The sequence below is a fragment of the Notechis scutatus genome, chromosome 5 (assembly GCF_049901735.1).
Source record: "Notechis scutatus isolate UNSWTSFEM ecotype Mainland chromosome 5, rNotScu1.2, whole genome shotgun sequence".
In the NCBI taxonomy this organism is placed as follows: domain Eukaryota; kingdom Metazoa; phylum Chordata; class Lepidosauria; order Squamata; family Elapidae; genus Notechis; species Notechis scutatus.
In genome coordinates this window covers 110,440,474-110,460,905 of record NC_142013.1, presented here as the reverse complement: position 1 = coordinate 110,460,905, position 20,432 = coordinate 110,440,474, and the positions used below count along the sequence as shown (strand labels likewise).

General features: G+C 38.6%; 1 protein-coding gene across 7 annotated transcripts in view; it reads left to right on the top strand.

Moving 5' to 3' along the window:
* PCDH17 (protocadherin 17) overlaps positions 1–20,432 on the top strand; it is a 184,817-nt gene that overhangs the window by 84,019 nt on the left and 80,366 nt on the right. Inside the window, exon 4 of one of the 7 annotated variants that reach the window (XM_087967447.1) lies at positions 4,637–4,812. The exons of the other annotated variants lie outside the window; for them this stretch is intronic. Within the exon in view, the coding sequence (XP_087823573.1) occupies positions 4,637–4,761 (125 nt within the window). The 3' untranslated portion in view covers positions 4,762–4,812. Of the gene's footprint in view, positions 1–4,636; positions 4,813–20,432 lie in introns of those variants that run through there. 7 annotated transcript variants of the gene reach the window in all.

Genomic DNA, 20,432 nt, shown 5'->3' with positions numbered 1-20,432 from the left:
TCTACTGTATGTTGTAGGTACTGTTGAGCCTTTCCTCTTTTGAGCATTTAATAATCTCTCTGCAATATTCATGTATAAAAACTGAGTTCTTTTTTCTAGTTCCTTTTCCATTAGTTCCAACAGAAAAGTCTTTGGTTTCAGCTATAATTTAACCTTTATTTTTTTTTAATTAATGCATGCATTTCTATCCAAAATGTTTTGGCTTTTTTTTTACTTGTACATCAAACATGATAAAAAGAGTTTTTTTGTACTTCATTCCATATATTAGCACAATTATTTTGAAATAACATATAATTCATATTTGTCATAGTTCTGCCCAAATATTTTATCTTCTTAGTCTTGAAATCTGTTTTCATTTATCTGTTCTCTTTGATCTTTTAACTTCATATTTTTTGTTAACATCTTTGCCTTTTGTTTATTAATTTAAAAGCATGCTAATGAATCACATTATTTTAATTTGCTCATTAAAAGTTCAATTTTCTTAAAGACTCTGCCAAAATTAAAACCAGGTCATCCACAAAAAATTGTACAACTCTTTCTTAATTTTTACACCTTTGATCTTCTCATTTTCATTTGTATCTCTAACATTTGAAGAACTAAAATAAACAAGAGAGGAGACAGGGAGCAATTTGTCTTGTTCTTTTTTGTACCTTACATGGTTTTGTTAAATCTTCATTAATGATTATTTGTATCATTTCTGAGGTGTAAATCATTTTCATTCATTTTACAAAATTCTGCCAAAGACCTGATGTTTCAAAATCTTAAAGAAAAAACTCCAGTTCGACCTGTCAAAAGCTTTCTTTGCATTTTTGAAGATCAATGCAGCTTTTTTTTTTATAGTATTCTAAAATATCCAATAGTTTTAACATTATCTTTCAAAATAAGGTCATTGTTTTTTTTGGGTGGGGTATTTTGAGATTTTCTCCAGTTTTTTCTCTTCTCTTCTCTTCTCTTCTCTTCTCTTCTCTTCTCTTCTCTTCTCTTCTCTTCTCTTCTCTTCTCGCCAGATTTTGCCACATCCAATATCCAGATCTTTTTGTGTCTTATTGAGAATTATTAACTCTGGCGTGTTATCTGGCAGGGGCTTCTCTATATGAATTCTGAAGTCCCAGAGAACTTTAGCTTCTTCATTTTCTATGACTCTGGCTATTTTGTGATCCCACCATTTTTTGACTGCAGGCGAATATTATTTCTGCAGATGCTCTGATGCACCATTGTTGCTGCTTGGTCATGTCATTGTAGTCAGTTTGTGTGATCTTCCAGCAGCTAACCAAGCAATCCTTGGCATAGCTAAATATCTATGGAGATTCTGGTCATCCAGGTCATGGATTTCCCAAAGGTGCTTTTTCAAGAGGCAACTGGACTTTCTAGTTTTTCTTTTGAAGACATTTCGCTTCTCATCCAAGAAACTTCTTCAGCTCTGACTGGATGGTGGGGAATGGAAGGATTTATACTCCTTGCAGTCATCTGGTCATTAGTACTCTTTGGAAATCCTTCCATTTCCCTGTAATCCGGTCAGAGCTGAAGAAGCTTCTTGGATGAGAAGTGAAACATCTTCAAAGAAAAATAGAAGGTCCAGTTGCCTCTTGAAATAGCACCTTTGCAACAAGTAATCCTTGGTTTCTTCAGCTTCTTTGCAAAGGTGACATTTGCTGTCGCTTTCTTCTCGATTCTGGCATTGAATGAATTTGTTCTTGAGTTTTGGTCTTGTTCCACCAGAATTAACTCTACTATCTCTTTCTTCAGTTTTCCTGCTCTTAGCTAATGCCAGTTCTTGTCCTTATATGTTTTGCCTGCTAGTGTTTTTTATGTATTATCTTGAAAAAAATAGTAATAACCCCAAATATAAAAGAAACTTCCAATTTATGTAGCAAAGCCCAATCAGTGTCACTAAGAAGTGTTTGTTTTTCTGCTAATGATGTTGAAAATATTTTTGTTTCATTTTAATAACTGAGCATGTAACTTTGTTGCTAGCCAAACTAAATGTGTATATACTTAAATGACAGTTTAACTTGTTATCTCGGTGATGAAACCAAACATTAAGGACATCTTTATGGAGCTTCTAAGAATATACCAAATATTCATCTGTTCTTTTATCTTTCCTCAAAGGATTTAAACGACAAATTTGGAGACTTACTTGTGATTTAAAAAAAAAATCTATGCACATGTGAAGAGTTATCAGTCAAGGTGTTTATGATTAATGAAGAGACTGAAACAAAGAGATCCATTTAACTCTATATAAATACCCACATGAAACTGAATTAATTGAGCATTTCATTGGGAAACAAGAATTCTAATAAATAAATAAGTAAGCAAGTAAATAAATAAATAAATAAATAAATAAATAAATAAATAAGTATGCATATTGTATTAGTACTATTTTGCTTCCTTTTGCCATAGTTGTTCTTTCTGTTTGTAGATTTTTATATTTTGTGATTTTTTATTTTTTTATTAAACGTTTACATGACATAACAACTAATAAAGAGAAAGAAGGAAGGAAGGAAGGAAGGAAGGAAGGAAGGAAGGAAGGAAGGAAGGAAGGAAGGAAGGGAGGGAGGGAGGGAGGGAGGGAGGGAGGGAGGGAGGGAGGGAGGAAGGAAGGAAGGAAGATTCCAATTTTATCTTCAAAACCAAGCAAAACACATTGTGATTCTTCCATGTAGATTTCTTTATTGTTCCTCACCTATAGACAGAATCTTGCCAAACTAAAGCAAAACTACTGGTCACATAAAGCATATTCTCAAAATTACAAATTATAAGTATTTTGTTTTTGTTTTTTTGATTTCTACTAAAAGACTATAAGAGATTTCCAGCAGACATAAATTGAAAATAAATAAATATATTAAATAAACAAACAAACAAATAAGAAATTTGCAATTCAGCTTTGAAAACTTAGCTTCTCCCAGATCCCTAAAACCTAGCTTTTAGTGTGAAGCCATTAAGCTACAGTATTTATTGACTGATTCCTGCATCTATAATCTGTACAGGCAAAGTAACCTTTCTGTTAAAATGCACACACACACACACACACACACACACACACACACATGGTATACCGTTTGCAAAGAATCCTTAATTGACCTCAGAAGCCAAATTCTTGCATTTCTAATTTCCATATCCATTTACAGTTTCCAACTGAAACAGCTGCCATGACTTGCTTGGTGACTGGTTTTTGAATTCTTTTTTTTTCCCCTTTCCTGCTTGTAAAGTTGAGAATTTGGAGAATATGGAGTTTTATGCTCAGATAAAGTCAAAAATCTAATGTTATTGATTAGGGATAGAACAGTTCCTTGTGCAGAAATTTAACTGGAGGAGTTTTGTGGCAGAAACATACGTTTTTCCTTGTTTCTTTGACCTGCGAATCTTCTCTTCCTTTGGCAGCCTGGTGTTAAATGAGTGGATTTTTGCGATTTTGGGTCAAGGGAAAAGCTACATGAAGGGCAGATATTGCTCTGTTATCCAGAATCTGAAAAGAGAGAGACAACAGTTCAGCTATGGTTAATCTTTCTGGGTTTTTTTTTAAGTAAAGCAATCGTTTCTATTTTAGTTTCTACTACTGAAATCAATGAAACCTACAAATACATCGTGCCAACTGTGCAATTTTTTTTTAAAGAAATCTATCCCCACTTGGAAAAACAAAAAAACAACCAGCCAAGCAAAGTGGTTCAGCATGATAGAAGAACAGGGGAAAAGAGCAAACATGCAAACTTTAACCCTCAGGATTCAGTTTCAAGAATTCATGGATACACTTCAGTTCATTAATTCTCCATGGACTGCCACTTTCAGTTAAAGAGTTTAGCTGACCCTATTAAATTGTATTGCATTGTGAAGGTTTGAAAGGTCTATGATCATTTGCCGTGAATTGTCCATCTTGTTCTTTTAAAGTACAATTCCCCGGATTTTTACGAGCAAAATCTGGCGAACCATTTAAACCAATGAGGCTAATGGGATCTCGGTTTTGAATCTGCAGGTCACAATGCTGCCCCCTTCTTTCTATTAATTTGCACCTACAGGTAAGGCTCGCCTCTTCAGCATTACTTGTACCACAGTTTCTTTGAGAAAGCAGAAGACCACAAATCCTGAAAACCTGAGAGTAGAGCCTATAGTAAGTAGTCAGGGTTGAAGTGTAGCTATTTTGGTGTTCTCTGAGGTTGGCTGCAGGAAAAGAGATTCTGAAATCTAGGCTTTTGACGTGATAATCTGGAGGATAGTATTCATTAACAGTTTTGACCAGGGACCTTCAAAAACCCCAGTTGATACCAAGGAGATGTTTTTCATAATTATTAATTGAAACATTTCCACTTTTAAAAAGTGAGTAGATCACGATTGTCTAGGTTCCGTTAATCAACGAGTACCCACTCCTCTTTGGCATTACCTGATTCATAAACAGTGAGTCAATTTAAAACCTCCAATAACAATAGGTCCCTTCAAATGCCATTATGCCTTATTTCCCTCCCCTCTCAAAAAAAATAATAAAATAAATCCCGAATCTTTTGGTTAAAGCATTTCAGTTGAGACATAGTCTCAATGTCCTACACCATTTGGTGGTGGACACTCTGAGTATGGCCTAATTTGGGACCCCCTCCTAAAATAGAACAACCTGTGAAATGTTGTTCACCATTACTTCCTCCTATAGGTTTTTCCCCTTGGACAGAGCATCTTCTCTCTCATTCTCATGGTGCCCCAAATGAGAATAGCTGTCAACTCCTTGTTCTGACTCCACCTAAGAAACTTTATCCAGTCCAAGTTGGCTATCCCTGACAAGGTCAGGTAAGATGCTGCCTTGCTGTTAAATGTTAGGACTTGCACACAACGAGCATTCTGTATTTTCCATCTAACATAGAGAACCGTACATAAAAGAATGGGATTGGATTGTTGGAGAAAGAGACTGTAGGTGTACATGGATGGCCCTTCCTTGTTTTGATTGCAGATAGCATCAACTGGGCAAGCAATAAGGTAAACACATACATGCACACACAAATACACTCACAACCATACGGAACTAGTGCAATACATTTGGCTGAACCAAAGGTGGTTTTTTTTCAAGAGGCAACTGGATTTTCTGGTTTTTCTTTGAAGACATTTTGCTTCTCATCAAAGAGAAGTTGAAGAAGTTTCTTGGATGAAAAGCAAAACGTCTTCAAAGAAAAAACAAAACAGAAAGTCCAGTTGCCTCTTGAAAAAACACTCTTGGAGACAACCATGAGCTGGATGAGTGAGAATCTCCCTAGACAAGTTTGGCTGAAATTATTTGGGTGCAATGGAGGCAAGTAGCATGGATAACAGCAATCATTTCCCCATTATTCTTTTATTACATTTCTGTGCGACCACGAACCTTCACCAAAAAGATAGTAGTTGGGAGAAGATCAAAAATGTGATATATATTTATGTTATATTTCTTTGCAAAGTGCAGGAGCTCCCCACTTTAAGACAACACCCCCAAATCAAATGCAAACGAGCTGAGATTAGAGGGCTCAGCATAGTTGCGTCGCTAATGCTGAACCAACACAATGGGGGTTTCAATGGACAGGCCTGTTCTCCCCACATTTCCTTCTTACTTTGGATAAGGAAGGATTGTTCCACGGGGATTCTGCCAAGTCAAAAAACCTGCCACAGATGTTGGACAGGTGCCTTGATTTTCTGTTTAAAAACCTCACGTTGTTAATAATCAGTTTTTATTTTTAGATTTGTTTAGCTTTCTGCTGGTTTCATTTGGGCACCTATGCATGCTGATATTAAATCTGCAAAAAGGAGATTATCAGAAATAGGGGCCTTGGGACAGTATCTGCATTTCTGGCTGATTGGAAAGGCCTTTTTGCACAAAACAGAGGAAAATGTACTTATGGCTTGCAGATGGATGGTTTTTTATAGAATAGAATAGAATAGAATAGAACAGAACAGAACAGAACAGAACAGAACAGAACAGAACAGAACAGAATAGAATAGAATAGAATAGAATAGAATAGAATAGAATAGAATAGAATAGAATAGAATAGAATAGAACAGAATTATTTATTGTCCATGTGTGATTGGACACACAAGGAATTTGTCTTAGTGCAAATGCTCTCAGTGTTCATAAAAGAAAAGATACATTCATCAAGAGTCAAGAGTCATCAGGTACAACACTTAATAATAGTCACAGGGTACAATAAGCAATCAAATCATTCTAGGAAACAGTCAATATAAATCGTAAGGATACAAGCAACGAAGTTATACAGTCATACAGTCACAAGTGGGAGGGGATGGGTGATAAGGAGTGATGAGAAGATTAATAGTAATAGTAGTGCAGACTTAGTAAATAGTTGAACGGTGTTGAGGGAATTATTTGTTTAGCAGAGTGATGGTATTTGAGAAAAAAACAGTCCTTGTGTCTAGTTGTTCTGGTGTTCAGTGCTCTATAGCATCGTTTTGAGGGTTGGAGTTGAGACAGTGTATGTCCAGGATGTGAGGGGTCTGTAAATATTTATAAACATAGAATAAGAGATAACTTTGTAAGCATATTTATATTTGCTGCAAAGGAAATTGGAGGTTTCTTTCTATTTCTTTTTACCTTTTTTTCTGCATTTTTTCTTCTTTTCCTTTTCTTTTCTTTTCTTTCCTTTCCTTTCCTTTCCAGATACAAAGTATTACTTCAGCTATCATGGTTTCTCCCCTGAGAATTAGTGCATGTAAATATGCTGAAAATAATTCAGATTATTAACCTTTCCTAACCATGCATGCTCCAACACCTGACGGTCTTTCCTTCTAAAGAGAAATGACTATTACATTGCCGGAAACCTATAAAAGTACATATTCATTCATTGAAACAGGGATGCTGCTGTAAATATTATGAAAGCTTCCTATAACTCTAATTAGCATAATAAAATCCCAGAGTTAGAAAAGGCCATTTAGGTGGGTCTCAGTTACAGAATTATGAATATTTAATGGGATATTTTTGGAAGGTGTAAAAAGATACTGAGGTTGTTCACAGTAAAAGAAAAAGAAAAAAAGAAAGGCTTATATTTTAGCCCTGGATAGAAACATAAAAATCCTATTTTCCTGCTTGTTACCTATCCATTTCTACTATGTAGCTCATTATCATTCTTGAAAAAGAATCCTTAACCCATAATTTCCGTAAAAGCAATGAAAATCTCCTTACTCCATTTGCTTGGTCATGGAACTTTATTAGAATTAAATTGATGGCCTATTTTTTTTTATGTGGTTGGGCGCCTGTGTGCATGTCTATGTATCCAATTATGTAAGTTACAAAATTAGAGTATGCATGTAATTAAATGTGACAATGGGCCTTTCCTTTCATAAAATGTACAGGAGAGGAAAATATAAATCACATGATTCCTCCCTCCCTTCCTCCCTCCTTCCCTCCCTTTATCTGTCTCTCCTTCCTCACTCACTCACTTCCCTCCCTCCCTCCCTCCCTCCCTTCCACCCTCCCTCCCTTTTTCATGTCTCTCCTTTCTTCCTTCCTTCCTCACTAATTTCCCTCCCTCCCTCCCTTTCTTCCTCCCTTTCTTCATCTGTCCTTCCTCCTTCCTTCCTTCCTTCCTCTTCCTTCCTTCCTTCCTTCCTTCCTTCCTTCCTTCCTTCCTTCCTTCCTTCCTTCCTTCCTTCCTTCCTTCCTTCCTTCCTTCCTTCCTTCCTTCCTTCCTTCCTTCCTTCCTCAATCACTCCCTTCCTTCTTTCCTCATCTGTCTCTCCTTCCTTCCTTCCACATGTCTCTCCTTCCTTCCTCCCTTCCTCCCTCCCTTCCTCCCTTCCTCCCTTCCTTCTTCATCTGTCTCTCCTTCCTTCCTTCCTTCCTTCCTTCCTTCCTTCCTTCCTTCCTTCCTACCTACCTACCTACCTACCTACGTTCTAAATCCAAAAAAAAAAAATGTACACATGGATTGCTAAGTGTTTTGAATCGTGTCTTTTTGGGTCACCTTGCAGGAGCTAGAGAAGGCAAACAGATGACACATTTACATTCCTATGTCCTTGCAAACAAATCTTAGCACTCAAATCCAAATTGCCCAGGTAGATCGTTATAATCCATAATCTCAATAGAGTCTGTTCAGAATAGTCCATGGCTCAGGCGATTGTAGAAAAGTCATCCTTTGTATTAATTCCATCGTTGCAAGTGGGCAGAATCATTTGGTTGTTCACTGTAGAGAAACACAGTTTTGCTTTACTGAACTTATGATCTCATCCAACTACCCCCCACTTAAAGATGTTCTCCTAATTGGTTTTTTCAGATGGATTGGTCAATTGGTTTTTTCTCTCTCAATTCAGTTGATGGCCTTCTGTGAACTTCCTTAACCTAAATGCGCTCATAGTCTGCTGCTCTTCAGAGAAGCAAAGATTTTTTAGAAACGCTGGTGTTCATGTTGTTTGTGTTGGAAATGTGCCACGAGCAACAGATACCGTGTTTCTCATATAATAAGGCCGGGTCTTATTTTTTTTTGAGCCCCGAAAAAATGGCTAGGCTGTGGCTTAATTTCATTCCATGCCTATAAAACATGCTGGGACTTTCTATTGGGGGAGGCCGTATTGTTGGAGAAACAGGGTATTAAGTTAGATTCTTCCCCTTTCCTTGAGGCCTGTGCTGTTCTTAATGTGAAGGATGTGTGGTGAATTTCTTCTGCCAGAGGAGGCTAAAACATATGAAGAACAGTTGCAGGAACTGGGCATGGCTAATCCAGTGATGAGAAGGACCAGGGAAGACATGATAGCAGTCTTCCAATATTTGAGGGGCTGCCACAGGGAGGAAGGGGTCAAGCTATTTTCTAAAGTGCATGTAGGCCAAACAAATAATAATGGATGGAAACTGAATAAGGAGAGATTCAACCTAGAAATAAGGAGAAATTTTCTGATAGTGAGAACAATCAACCAATGGAACAGAAGTTGCCTTCAGAAGTTGTGGGAGCTTTATCACTGGAGGCTATCAAGAAGAGACTGAACTGCCATCTGTCAGAAATGGTGTAGAGTCTCCTGCTTGGGTAGAGGGTTGGACTAGATGACCTACAAGGTCCCTTCCAACTTTGATTATCTGTTATCTGACTTCTGACTACACCATGTTAGGGGCAAAAGTAGTGGTGCCAAATTATATTTTTTTTTCCCACCTGCTTTTCCATTCAGTCCAAAACTAGAAGGCGGAGTCTTCTCCATTGTAAGAAAACTAGGCCGTGACATGAAAAGAGCTTTCTTTAAAAATGGGTAAATCCCATATACGAATTGAAGAATGTGTGCTACCAGGTGGAGCTCTTGCCCTCACAATCGGGAGGTCGTGAGTTCGATCCTAGATAGATGCTAATATTTGGAATAGACTCTCCTGCTCGAATAGGGGTGTGTGTGGCTTAGATGACCCCCAAGGTCCTTTCCAACTGTTATTCTATGAAATTCTATGAAACTTTAACCAAACGAAATCAGAGGAGCTGTTAAAGGTTTCAGAACATTACACATGCCAAGCACCCTCTCCGCCTTCAAGGGAAGTGTGGGAATTGTGCTCCCCATCAAGCTGAAGGACACTATTTTGTGATGTTTTTTTTTTAATTAATTCTGAGAATTTGCTAGGTGGGGTCTAAAATTTAAGCTCAGCTCAGCTGCATTGATCAGCCCCTTTATTAAATGAGTGTGTCCTAAAACTGGGGAATTTGTCTCACACTCTTCCTGAGTAAAATGCTGTTAATAAGACCCAATATTCTGTCACATATCAATCAATCAATCAATTGATCAATCAAAGTGGCTCAATATCAGATAAATAATAACTAATTTATATGACTTGTTATTTTATAACTTTCGCGCTGCACTACCTATAGTTATACTCAATATCAGGTGCATACCAAAGAATAGTCTCCCTTCCCTTCCCTCCCTCCCTTTTTCCTTCCCTTTTCCTTCCTCTTTTCCTTTCCTTTTCTTTACTTCCATTCTCTTCCCTTTCCTTCTCTTCTTTTCCTTTCCTTTCCTTCCCTTCCTTTCCTCCCCTTTTCTTCCCTTTTCTTTCTTCTTTTCCTTTCCTCTCCTCTCCTCCCCCACCCTTCCGTTATCTAGCCTTATAAGGAATATTGATTACAGCATCCATCTCTGACTCTGAATATTTCATTTAAGTGTCCCTTTCTTTGAACTCTGTGTGTGTGTCTTTGTGCATGTATGTGTATAAACACTCACATAGACAATTTACTTATAGCAGTTACATATCTGGAGTAAGTCACAGTGCAAAACTTTCTTATTCAAAACCACCCATAATTTATATTACTTTTAAAGAATGTTTTCTGTACAACCCAAAGCATCTTGAAAGTGTAATATTGTTATAGCTCTACATACATTGTCACCTAAATCCAACAGTTCTTTGACTGTCTACATGCTTTGAGGCAGGGATCGCCGCCAAAAGGGTGGATTCACCAGTTCACTGGGCGCGCCATCTTTGATGAAGGTGGCTACTTCGGTGCGCCGCCCCCGCCCCACAGCACCAGCGGCGCGAGGCCCGGCCCACCGCCCGCGCGGTGGGGACCCTTGAACCCACGCACTTGTGTATTTCTTTTCACTGAATAACCAATTATAAATGACTTTTTATTTGTGATTTTTTTAACTTAATATCATCATCATCATCATCATCATCATCATCTATTGGCAGGATAACAACATTGAAAGATGGGATAAAGAAAAATTTGAAAATATTTTTTTTTTAATTAGCCGAACTGAACAATTGAGCCTAAATTAATTACCATTCAGGATGACCTCATCAAATCATTCATTTAAGCTGCAGTTGTGTTGTTAGTTATGTGGAAGTTGATGGGATTAAATAGGTTTTGTATTCAAGTTCCATTGATTTCTAGGTTGCAGAAAACTCAATATTAAAAGAGCTATTGACATTTCATCTTTTTTAATATATCTGCCTCCTGGGAAAACATGTGTTAGAAAAGGCTACTTTGTAATCACTGCATTTTGGCACCAGAGCTTTGATGTTGAAGTCTTGTATAAGATTTTGCAGTAGTGCGAAATCAACAAGGGAAGAAGGCAGGAAAAAGAAAGAAGAAAATTGGAGTTTATGTGTTCCTGTCCTGCAATACTTGGCTGGATAGGAAAGAAAGAGGAATGGAATCTTAAGTCAAGTGTAAAGTTAAGAAAAGGACAGGCAAATGTAGTTTGCTTATTTAATTTCAACACCCTCAACGTGGTGCATATGGAAATCAAGGATTTCCTCCCAAACTTCACTTGACACCCAGCACAGTCCCTGCCTCTTCTGTTGTTTCTTCTTTTAGACACATCAACTCAAATATAGCACAAATTGTGTTAGACAACTAGCTTGTTGGCTCATTAAGAGGGTTTCAATATTATTAATAAGGTTAAGAATAAGATGAATAAGATTAAATATCTTATCATGTGCATCTCCCATTGGTAGCTATGTTCACCAATCAAAGGAGGAGGAAGATGGGGCTCCGGATTTTGTTGTTCCTCCTAGTAGTAGTAGTAGGAACCAATATGCTCGCTTGATAAATGAGAAACAAAATACTATTGTTTTTTTTTCTTTTTTCAGATTTAAAGAAGCGTTTTGATTTTAACATTCCCTGTTGGTTCCTCCTATCAATAGGATCATACTTCTTCTTTCTGACTTATTTTTTATGAGTATTGAACCCCAATAATTGCTGTCATTTGGACACCTTATGGTTAGAACTTTCTCAGGATTTTATTTATTTATTTATTTCAAATCTCTGCTCCATGGAGGCAAGTTTGCAGTCTGAGAAGCCAATTATCAAATTTTAACAAAATCAAAAAAGACTTGAATACTTACAAGGTAAGGTAATTGATCGATTAGAGCAGGGGTCTTCAAACTTGACAGCTTTAAAACTTGTGGACCTCAACTCCCAGAATTCCTCCTCCAGTCATGTTAGTTTCAGGAATTCTGGGAGTTGAAGTCCATAGGTCTTAAACTTGCCAAGTTTGAAGACCCTTGGATTAGAGGGATACAATCAAGATCAAGCGAGGTACTAATACCACTCCATAAAGCCTTAGTAAGGCTACACCTACTGCATCCAGTTTTGGTCACCACACTATTAAAAAGATGTTGAGACTCAACAGAGTGCAGAGTGCAGAGAAGAGCAACCAGGATGATTGCGGCACTGGAGACTAAAACATATGAAGAACGGTTACAGGAACTGGACTTGGCTAGCCTAGTGAAAGAAAGATCAGGGAAGAGATGATAGCAGTATTCCAATATTTGTATTTCCAATACAGTGTGGATTCCAGGCAGGTGAGCATATTCAAGAATTAGGCTGAAGGTCACATGAGCTTTAAACAAAGGACTGTAGTTGGGGAAATGTTGCCTAACTAATTGCTTAACATTTTAATTTCTTCAGTATGTGATGTCCAATTCTTATTCTCACAGGTGCAAGAGAACACCTGTGCCAAGGACTGACCAGTTCTTCATTTTAGCAAGGTTGTTTCATTGATCTTTTATCTTAAAAGTACAATCTGCTATTCTGCCATTTTGTCCAGGAAATAGGTTCGGTTTCTTTTGCATAGTTTTAATATAGTGCAAAAGGGACACGGTGGTTCAGTGGCTAAGACACTGAGCTTGTCAATCAGAAAAGTCAGCAGTTTGGCAGTTCGAATCCCTAGCGCCGTGTAATGGAGGGAGCTCCCATTACTTGTCCCAGCTTCTGTCAACCTAGCTTCTAAAAATGCAAGTAGAGGGCTTCCTAGCGGTAGTTCTGCGCGATCCGTGCCGCGCTAAAACCCGGACGGGTGCGGAAAAAGGGGTAGCTGAAGTAAGAGGAAGGGTCTGGGGGTGTTGCAGGACCCCTGGCAGGATAACAACATGGGAAGATGGAATAAATAAAAATTTGAAAATATATTTTTTTATTAGCCGAACTGAACAATTGAGCCTAAATTAATTACCATTCAGGATGACCTCATCAAATCATTCATTTAAGCTGCAGTTGTGTTGTTAGTTATGTGGAAGTTGATGGGATTAAATAGGTTTTATATTCAAGTTCCATTGATTTCTAGGTTGCAGAAAACTCAATATTAAAGAGCTATTGACATTTCATCTTTTTTAATATATCTGCCTCCTGGGAAAACATGTGTTAGAAAAGGCTACTTTGTAATCACTGCATTTTGGCACCAGAGCTTTGATGTTGAAGTCTTGTATAAGATTTTGCAGTAGTGCTGAAATCAACAAAGGGAAGAAGGCAGGAAAAAGAAGAAGAAAATTGGAGTTTATGTGTTCCTGTCCTGCAATACTTGGCTGGATAGGAAAGAAAGAGGAATGGAATCTTAAGTCAAGTGTAAAGTTAAGAAAAGGACAGGCAAATGTAGTTTGCTTATTTAATTTCAACACCCTCAACGTGGTGCATATGGAAATCAAGGATTTCCTCCCAAACTTCACTTGACACCCAGCACAGTCCCTGCCTCTTCTGTTGTTTCTTCTTTTAGACACATCAACTCAAATATAGCACAAATTGTGTTAGACAACTAGCTTGTTGGCTCATTAAGAGGGTTTCAATATTATTAATAAGGTTAAGAATAAGATGAATAAGATTAAATATCTTATCATGTGCATCTCCCATTGGTAGCTATGTTCACCAATCAAAGGAGGAGGAAGATGGGGCTCAGTTTTGTTGTTCCTCCTAGTAGTAGTAGGAACCAATATGCTCGCTTGATAAATGAGAAACAAAATACTATTGTTTTTTTCTTTTTCAGATTTAAAGAAGCGTTTTGATTTTAACATTCCCTGTTTGTTCCTCCTATCAATAGGATCATACTTCTTCTTTCTGACTTATTTTTATGAGTATTGAACCCCAATAATTGCTGTCATTTGGACACCTTATGGTTAGAACTTTCTCAGGATTTTATTTATTTATTTATTTCAAATCTCTGCTCCATGGAGGCAAGTTTGCAGTCTGAGAAGCCAATTATCAAATTTTAACAAAATCAAAAAAGACTTGAATACTTACAAGGTAAGGTAATTGATCGATTAGAGCATGGGTCTTCAAACTTGACAGCTTTAAAACTTGTGGACCTCAACTCCCAGAATTCCTCCTCCAGTCATGTTAGTTCAGGAATTCTGGGAGTTTAAATCCATAGGTCTTAAACTTGCCAAGTTTGAAGACCCTTGGATTAGAGGATACAATCAAGATCAAGTGAGGTACTAATACCACTCCATAAAGCCTTAGTAAGGCTACACCTACTGCATCCAGTTTTGGTCACCACACTATTAAAAAGATGTTGAGACTCAACAGAGTGCAGAGTGCAGAGAAGAGCAACCAGGATGATTGCGGCACTGGAGACTAAAACATATGAAGAACGGTTACAGGAACTGGACTTGGCTAGCCTAGTGAAGAGAAAAGATCAGGGAAGAGATGATAGCAGTATTCCAATATTTGTATTTCCAATACAGTGTGGATTCCAGGCAGGTGAGCATATTCAAGAATTAGGCTGAAGGTCACATGAGTTTTAAACAAAGGACTGTAGTTGAGGAAATGTTGCCTAACTAATTGCTTAACATTTTAATTTCTTCAGTATGTGATGTCCAATTCTTATTCTCAAACCTAGGACAGGTGCAAGAGAGAACACCTGTGCCAGGGACTGACCAGTTCTTCATTTTAAGCAAGGTTGTTTCATTGATCTTTTATCTTAAAGGTACAATCTGCTATTCTGCCATTTGTCCAGGAAATAGGTTCGGTTTCTTTTTGCATAGTTTTAATATAGTGCAAAGGGACAAGGTGGCTCAGTGGCTAAGACACTGAGCTTGTCAATCAGAAAAGTCAGCAGTTTGGCAGTTCGAATCCCTAGCGCCGTGTAACGGAGGGAGCTCCCATTACTTGTCCCAGCTTCTGCCAACCTAGCAGTTCGAAAGCACATAAAAATGCAAGTAGAGGGTTTCGGTTTGTCGGCCGCGGCGGTAGGGATTCGCGACTGCGCGATCCCTGCCGCTAGCCGTTTTGGGGCTCCGACCGGACGGTGCGGAGCAAGGCTGCCCTGCAGGGGTAGCTGAAGGTAAGGGGATCGGAGGAAGGGTCTGGGGGTGTTGCAGACCCCCCTCCCTGGCAACAGAACCCCTTTTTACCAGGACGGTGCAGCGGCGGTCCGTAATGGCCGCCACAAAGAAATCGACAACCGGGCAAGTATGCGCAGGAGGAAGAAGAGAAGTTATTGAAAGTGAAAGTTCTTCTTGGTCGACCCAGGGCTTTGAGATTTATCTAATTTAATTCCTGGAAAAGATGTTTTTTTGATGATTTTTCCACAAGAGAAAAAAAGCGGCTATTTTGAGGTGCTGAAAGGAAAGTTTACTCTCCCTCCCGACGGAATTAAGCCGGAAGGGAGAGGATAAAAAAATATAAACTTGGATCTTGTTGGAGGAGATGCCTTGAAGATTTGAGGACAGAAATATAATTTTAATAAGGCTTTAAAATATAGATTTGGACTTTTTTTTTTATTTGTTTGATACCACCCTGGAAGAGGAAGGGGAACTTTGGCTTGCTTGGATTTATTGAGGATTGTGGATTTTGGGATTGTCTTGCCTTTCTCTCGGAATATTTGGTTGGTGTAAGAAGAAAGAGGAATAAAGAAAAGAAAAGATTTATTTATAATGGCTTTCCTTTTTGAAGACCTGAGGGATGAATATGAGCAAATAAAAGCAGCCTGCAAAGATGGCATGGAAAAAGCTTTTCTATTTCTAGAAATGGCGCTGGTCAATTACCAACAGACAATGGAACAGATGGAAACGGAAGAAGAACAACAAGGAAGAGGCGAAGGCGCCATCTTCATTGAATCCCAAAACTTATCTAAGGAAGAAGGAAGGAAGAGAGCAAGGAAAATGAAGGACTTAAGATCTAAAAAACATTTGAGAAAGAGAAAAATATGATGCAAAGCAAATATAATGATAGCAAACAAGAGAAAAGGGAACACAACAGAGAGGGATCCCAGCAAGGCAGAGGTTAGAAGAAGAAGGGGGGTAGGAAGATTTGGTGGGGGAAGAAAGAAAGGGGAAAGGCGGAGAAAAGCCTCAAAGCTTTAAAATTGGATGGGAGAAGAGGGTTTTTTTTAGAGACAAAGGATGAAATATAAATTTTTGTAAGAAAGATTCTGCTAAGGTACAGAAGATGGTATTGTAACATTTATATTTGAAATAGTAAATTAGAATGGTTTAAGATTTAATAAGAAATTAAAATGTTGAAGTTTTTAATAATGATTGATTTTTAAAATGTAATAAAATATCGAAGGAAAGGAGGATACAATGTATTTAAACATTTTTGGTGGATAGAATGTACCAAGCAGAACCAAATTGGGTATTTGTTATGTTGAATGTTAATTTTACTAACTTAGGGGAGGATAGAAAGGCATCATACTCTGATTAGTGATTTCAGGAGAAATTCTTTTTACTATAAGAAGAGATAGAGGGATAATGAATGGGCAAAAGATACAAATTTAATGATTTATTAAGATGGATTAAATAAGATAGAATTGTGAAGAGTGATATGCGCTATTATTTTAGCCCATGCAAAGAGAGGTAACTGGGGCCAAGGTACTTTACTAAAAGATTTTTATGTTTGTTTGTGTTTGTTTGTGTTTTATGAGAATATTGGGGAAATTATTGTAGAAAGACAGGGAAAGATTTAATATGTAATGATTTGTTTGTTGTTGAAACTTTTAATAAAACTTGTTTTTAAAAAAATGCAAGTAGAAAAGTAGGGATCACTTTGGTGGAAAGGTAACAGCGTTCCGTGTGCCTTCGGCATTTAGTCATGCCAGCCATATGACCATGGGGACGTGTTCAGACAGTGCTGGCTCTTTTGGCTTTGTAACGGAGATGAGCACCGCTCTCTAGAGCCAGAAACGACTAGCACATATGTGCAAGGGGAACCTTTACCTTTTATAGAGTGCAGGCTAAAATATTTTGGCTTGAAATGCAGCTAGAATGCTAGAATACAAGGAGTGCATATTTATACTGAGCAGATAAATGAGCATGAAGGGGAATTGCGTGCAAACTCTTAGTTGGAGAGAGCTCTGTAATGTCAACTTACATTCTTTTCAAAACAGTATTTGCGTAGAACCTGAGAGGTCAGCCCACCTTGGTTCCTGACCTGTTTGCCTTCTTAACCCAGGATTGTCTTTACATATACACACAGAGACACATACACCTGAACAGTCACTTTGGATCAAATTAGTGGAGAGCATTCCGTAGCCAAATAAAATCCCAAAGCAGTGGAAACAGTGTGAATTCTGTTGAGTTGCCTAGAAGCAGAGAAACCTATCTGGCTGGTTGTGGCAGCCCTGTTCACAGATGTGCTAAAAGATAGACAAAGAGGGTTGCATATTTGCTCCAGGCCCTCGAAAGAGAAATCGGGACTGGCAGAGAATGCAGTTTTACATTCACCTACCTACATTTACTCAGAAATCTAGCAAAAAAATTGCATTACGAAGGTCATCATACCAACAGAATCCACATAAAAACTGACATTTATATACAGTCATTCTCAATCACTCAGAACTAATTCACATGCATTAGGTTAGCATTGTTTACCGTCGTTCCGTAAATCAGTACCCACACAGTAGCTGTGAGCTGCAGCTAAGAAAAGCATTGCTCTGATTAATGTGCTGGAATTAATAGAAGTCTCAGTATCACCTCCAGATTTATTTGGGTGTCAAATCGCACAAAAACTCGATTTGTTTTGACCCATCCACTGCACGCAACCCTGAAATCTAATACAAGTTATTGTCAGAAAAAGGTAACCATAATTTGTTTGATTGTATATACCCAATTAATAGGATGTTTTATGGAAAGCAAAATGGAATAAGAAAAATACCATTGTACTGGGGGGCGGGGGGGGGTAGCTATTCTTGTACATTCTAACCACAATGGTGCTACTTTGGTCTAGTGGTTGAGGTGCCCAGGCTAGAAACGGTGAGTTCTAATGCCACTTTAGCTATGAAAGTTACTGGGTGACCTTTGGCCAGTCACTCTCTCTCTCAGCTTAACTCACCTTTTTGTTCTGGGGGAAATACGAGAAGGAAAGAGTATTAGATATGTTTGACATATCTAATATTTGTTAGATAGTTGTCTACATAAATAATAAAAGCAAAAAGGAAGGAAGGAAGGAAGGAAGGAAGGAAGGAAGGAAGGAAGGAAGGAAGGAAGGAAGGAAGGAAGGAAGGAAGGAAGGAAGGAGAAAAGAAGGGGGAGAGGAGAGAAGATAGGAAGGAAGGAGACAAAGAAGAGGAGGGGAGGGAAGGAGAGGAGAGGAAAGGAGATGAGTTAAAGCAGGGTCCCCAACCACCGGTCCGCGGACGTACGGTCGCGAACAACTCCTACTGGGCGCGGCTTGCTGGGCGCCGCCATCTTTTTCATGAAAAGTGCTTCCGGTGAGCTTTTCCGGGTAAAAGCTCACGGAAGCGCGTTTTCATCAAAAAGATGGCGGCTGCCGCTTCGTGAGCTTTCCGGGTAGAAAGCCATTTCTACCGGAAAAGCTCACAGCACTCGCCGCCATCTTTTTGATGAAACGTGCTTCCGGTGAGGTCACGGAAGCACTTTCATCAAAAGATGGCGGCGCCTGATGCCAGTACCGGGCCGCGGCGCCCAGCTGATGCCGGTACCGGGCGCGGCGTCAAAAGGTTGGGGATCACTGAGTTAAAGGGAGGGAGGAAGGAGGAAGGAAGGAAGGAAGGAAGGAAGGAAGGAAGGAAGGAAGGAAGGAAGGAAGGAAGGAAGGAAGGAAGGAAGGAGGAAGGAAGGAAGGAAGGAAGGAAGGAAGGAAGGAGAGGGGAGCGGAGAGGAGATGAATGAAAGGGAGAGAGGGAGGGAGGGAGGGAGGGAGGGAGGAAGGAGAATATTGCAACATCACAAGCTCCACTCTTTTGTATTTGCCTTTCATTGTCATTGCATGCATGTAAAGAATGGAGATTGAATTGTGACAGGAGGACACATGTTTTACCATTTGCTTCCATGCATTCACAAAATCTTAGGATGAAAGGCATTTTTCTGCTTAAGATAGCACATGATATGTTACCCCCAAATATGTTCTCCCCCTCAACCAAATGACCACTGAGAAAGTTGGGATTCTAATATTCTCTAAGTAGTTCGATATCCATGCTTCACTAGGAAACTATGTGCTCGGGCTTAGTTTTCGGGGAGGAAAAAACAATCTGCCTCTGCCTACCAGTATCCATCGGTATTCATCTGGCTAGCATCAGGTCAGTGTGAGAGAGAGTTGAGGGCTGTTTGGAAACTGAAAGGGTATTTGCTGTGTGAGCAAGAAAGAGACAGCAAGGAGCCTGGGCGTGGCTTAGCTCAACTGTTCTGTACTAAAGCTCCTTGGTGCTATGAAACTAAAACTGAAACTCCTCTCCTCTGCTTGTGTTTTGCATTTGGAAGAGATTTATTTCCTGGTGGGGAGGGGGAATAGAACTCCTTAGCATCAGAGCATAATAATAATAATAATAATAATAATAATAATAATAATAATAATAATAATAATAATAATAATAATAATAATATAGGAAGCACTTTAACTGCTCTGACTGTCAGTTCGAAAAATCCTTTCTTAGTGAGCCCCTAGAAGCCAAGAGGAACCTACATGCCAAATCTCAAGTTTGTAGGCTTTATGGTTCTGGAGATTTTGTGATGATGCATGACTAAAAAAAGATGAAGGCTCCTTCAGGTTGAGTCGAACTATGGAGACTTATATGGCTATGTCTGTGAATTTTTCTGGCAGCAAATTGGAATCTATTTCCCAATGCAACCTTCCAGGGTGATTTGTTATACATGTTCTTGGCTACAACACTTCCCTTGCTCTTCAAATTTCATTGGGTCCAATTCTACCCTTCCAACCTCCAAGCAAGATTATTTTGGGTGCTGTCCCCTGCTGAAGCTTGTGATAAATATTCGACACTTGAAGAAGTTCATCACATAAAGATGAGGTGTAAAATGATGATGCTGGGTTAGTCCAAACTCAACCTGCATGGAAAACATGTGGAATTTGATTACTAATTTTTCCAGCTTACTAGCTGTGGCTTACTAACTTTCATCTTTTTGGGATGAAATGACATATTGAAATTTATGCCATCTTAAACTACTTAGAAGAAGATGATAATGATAGAAAATAGAAGAGGAGGAGGAGGAGGAGGAGGAGGAAGAAGAGGAGGAAGGGTTAAAAATTAAAAAGATACTAGGAGTATAGAATTAAAGGTAGAGTTTAAAGCCTTATTCCAGCTTCTTGCTCAGATCTGAAATTGACTGATGAGGATTTGGACAAGTCTGTGACCTCAGAGGTTATTGGAGAGAAAATTATGGAGTCTCATATATGTCAGGACGAAGGCCAGATAATTAATGTGTCTAATAGGGCTGCATTCCTTGTCATCTACTGATACATCAGTCTTTGAGACTTTTGCTTTGTCGGCAATATGTAGAATTAAGGGGGAAAATGAAGAATTTGAGTGTGCTTCAAAGTTCTAGTTTGCTT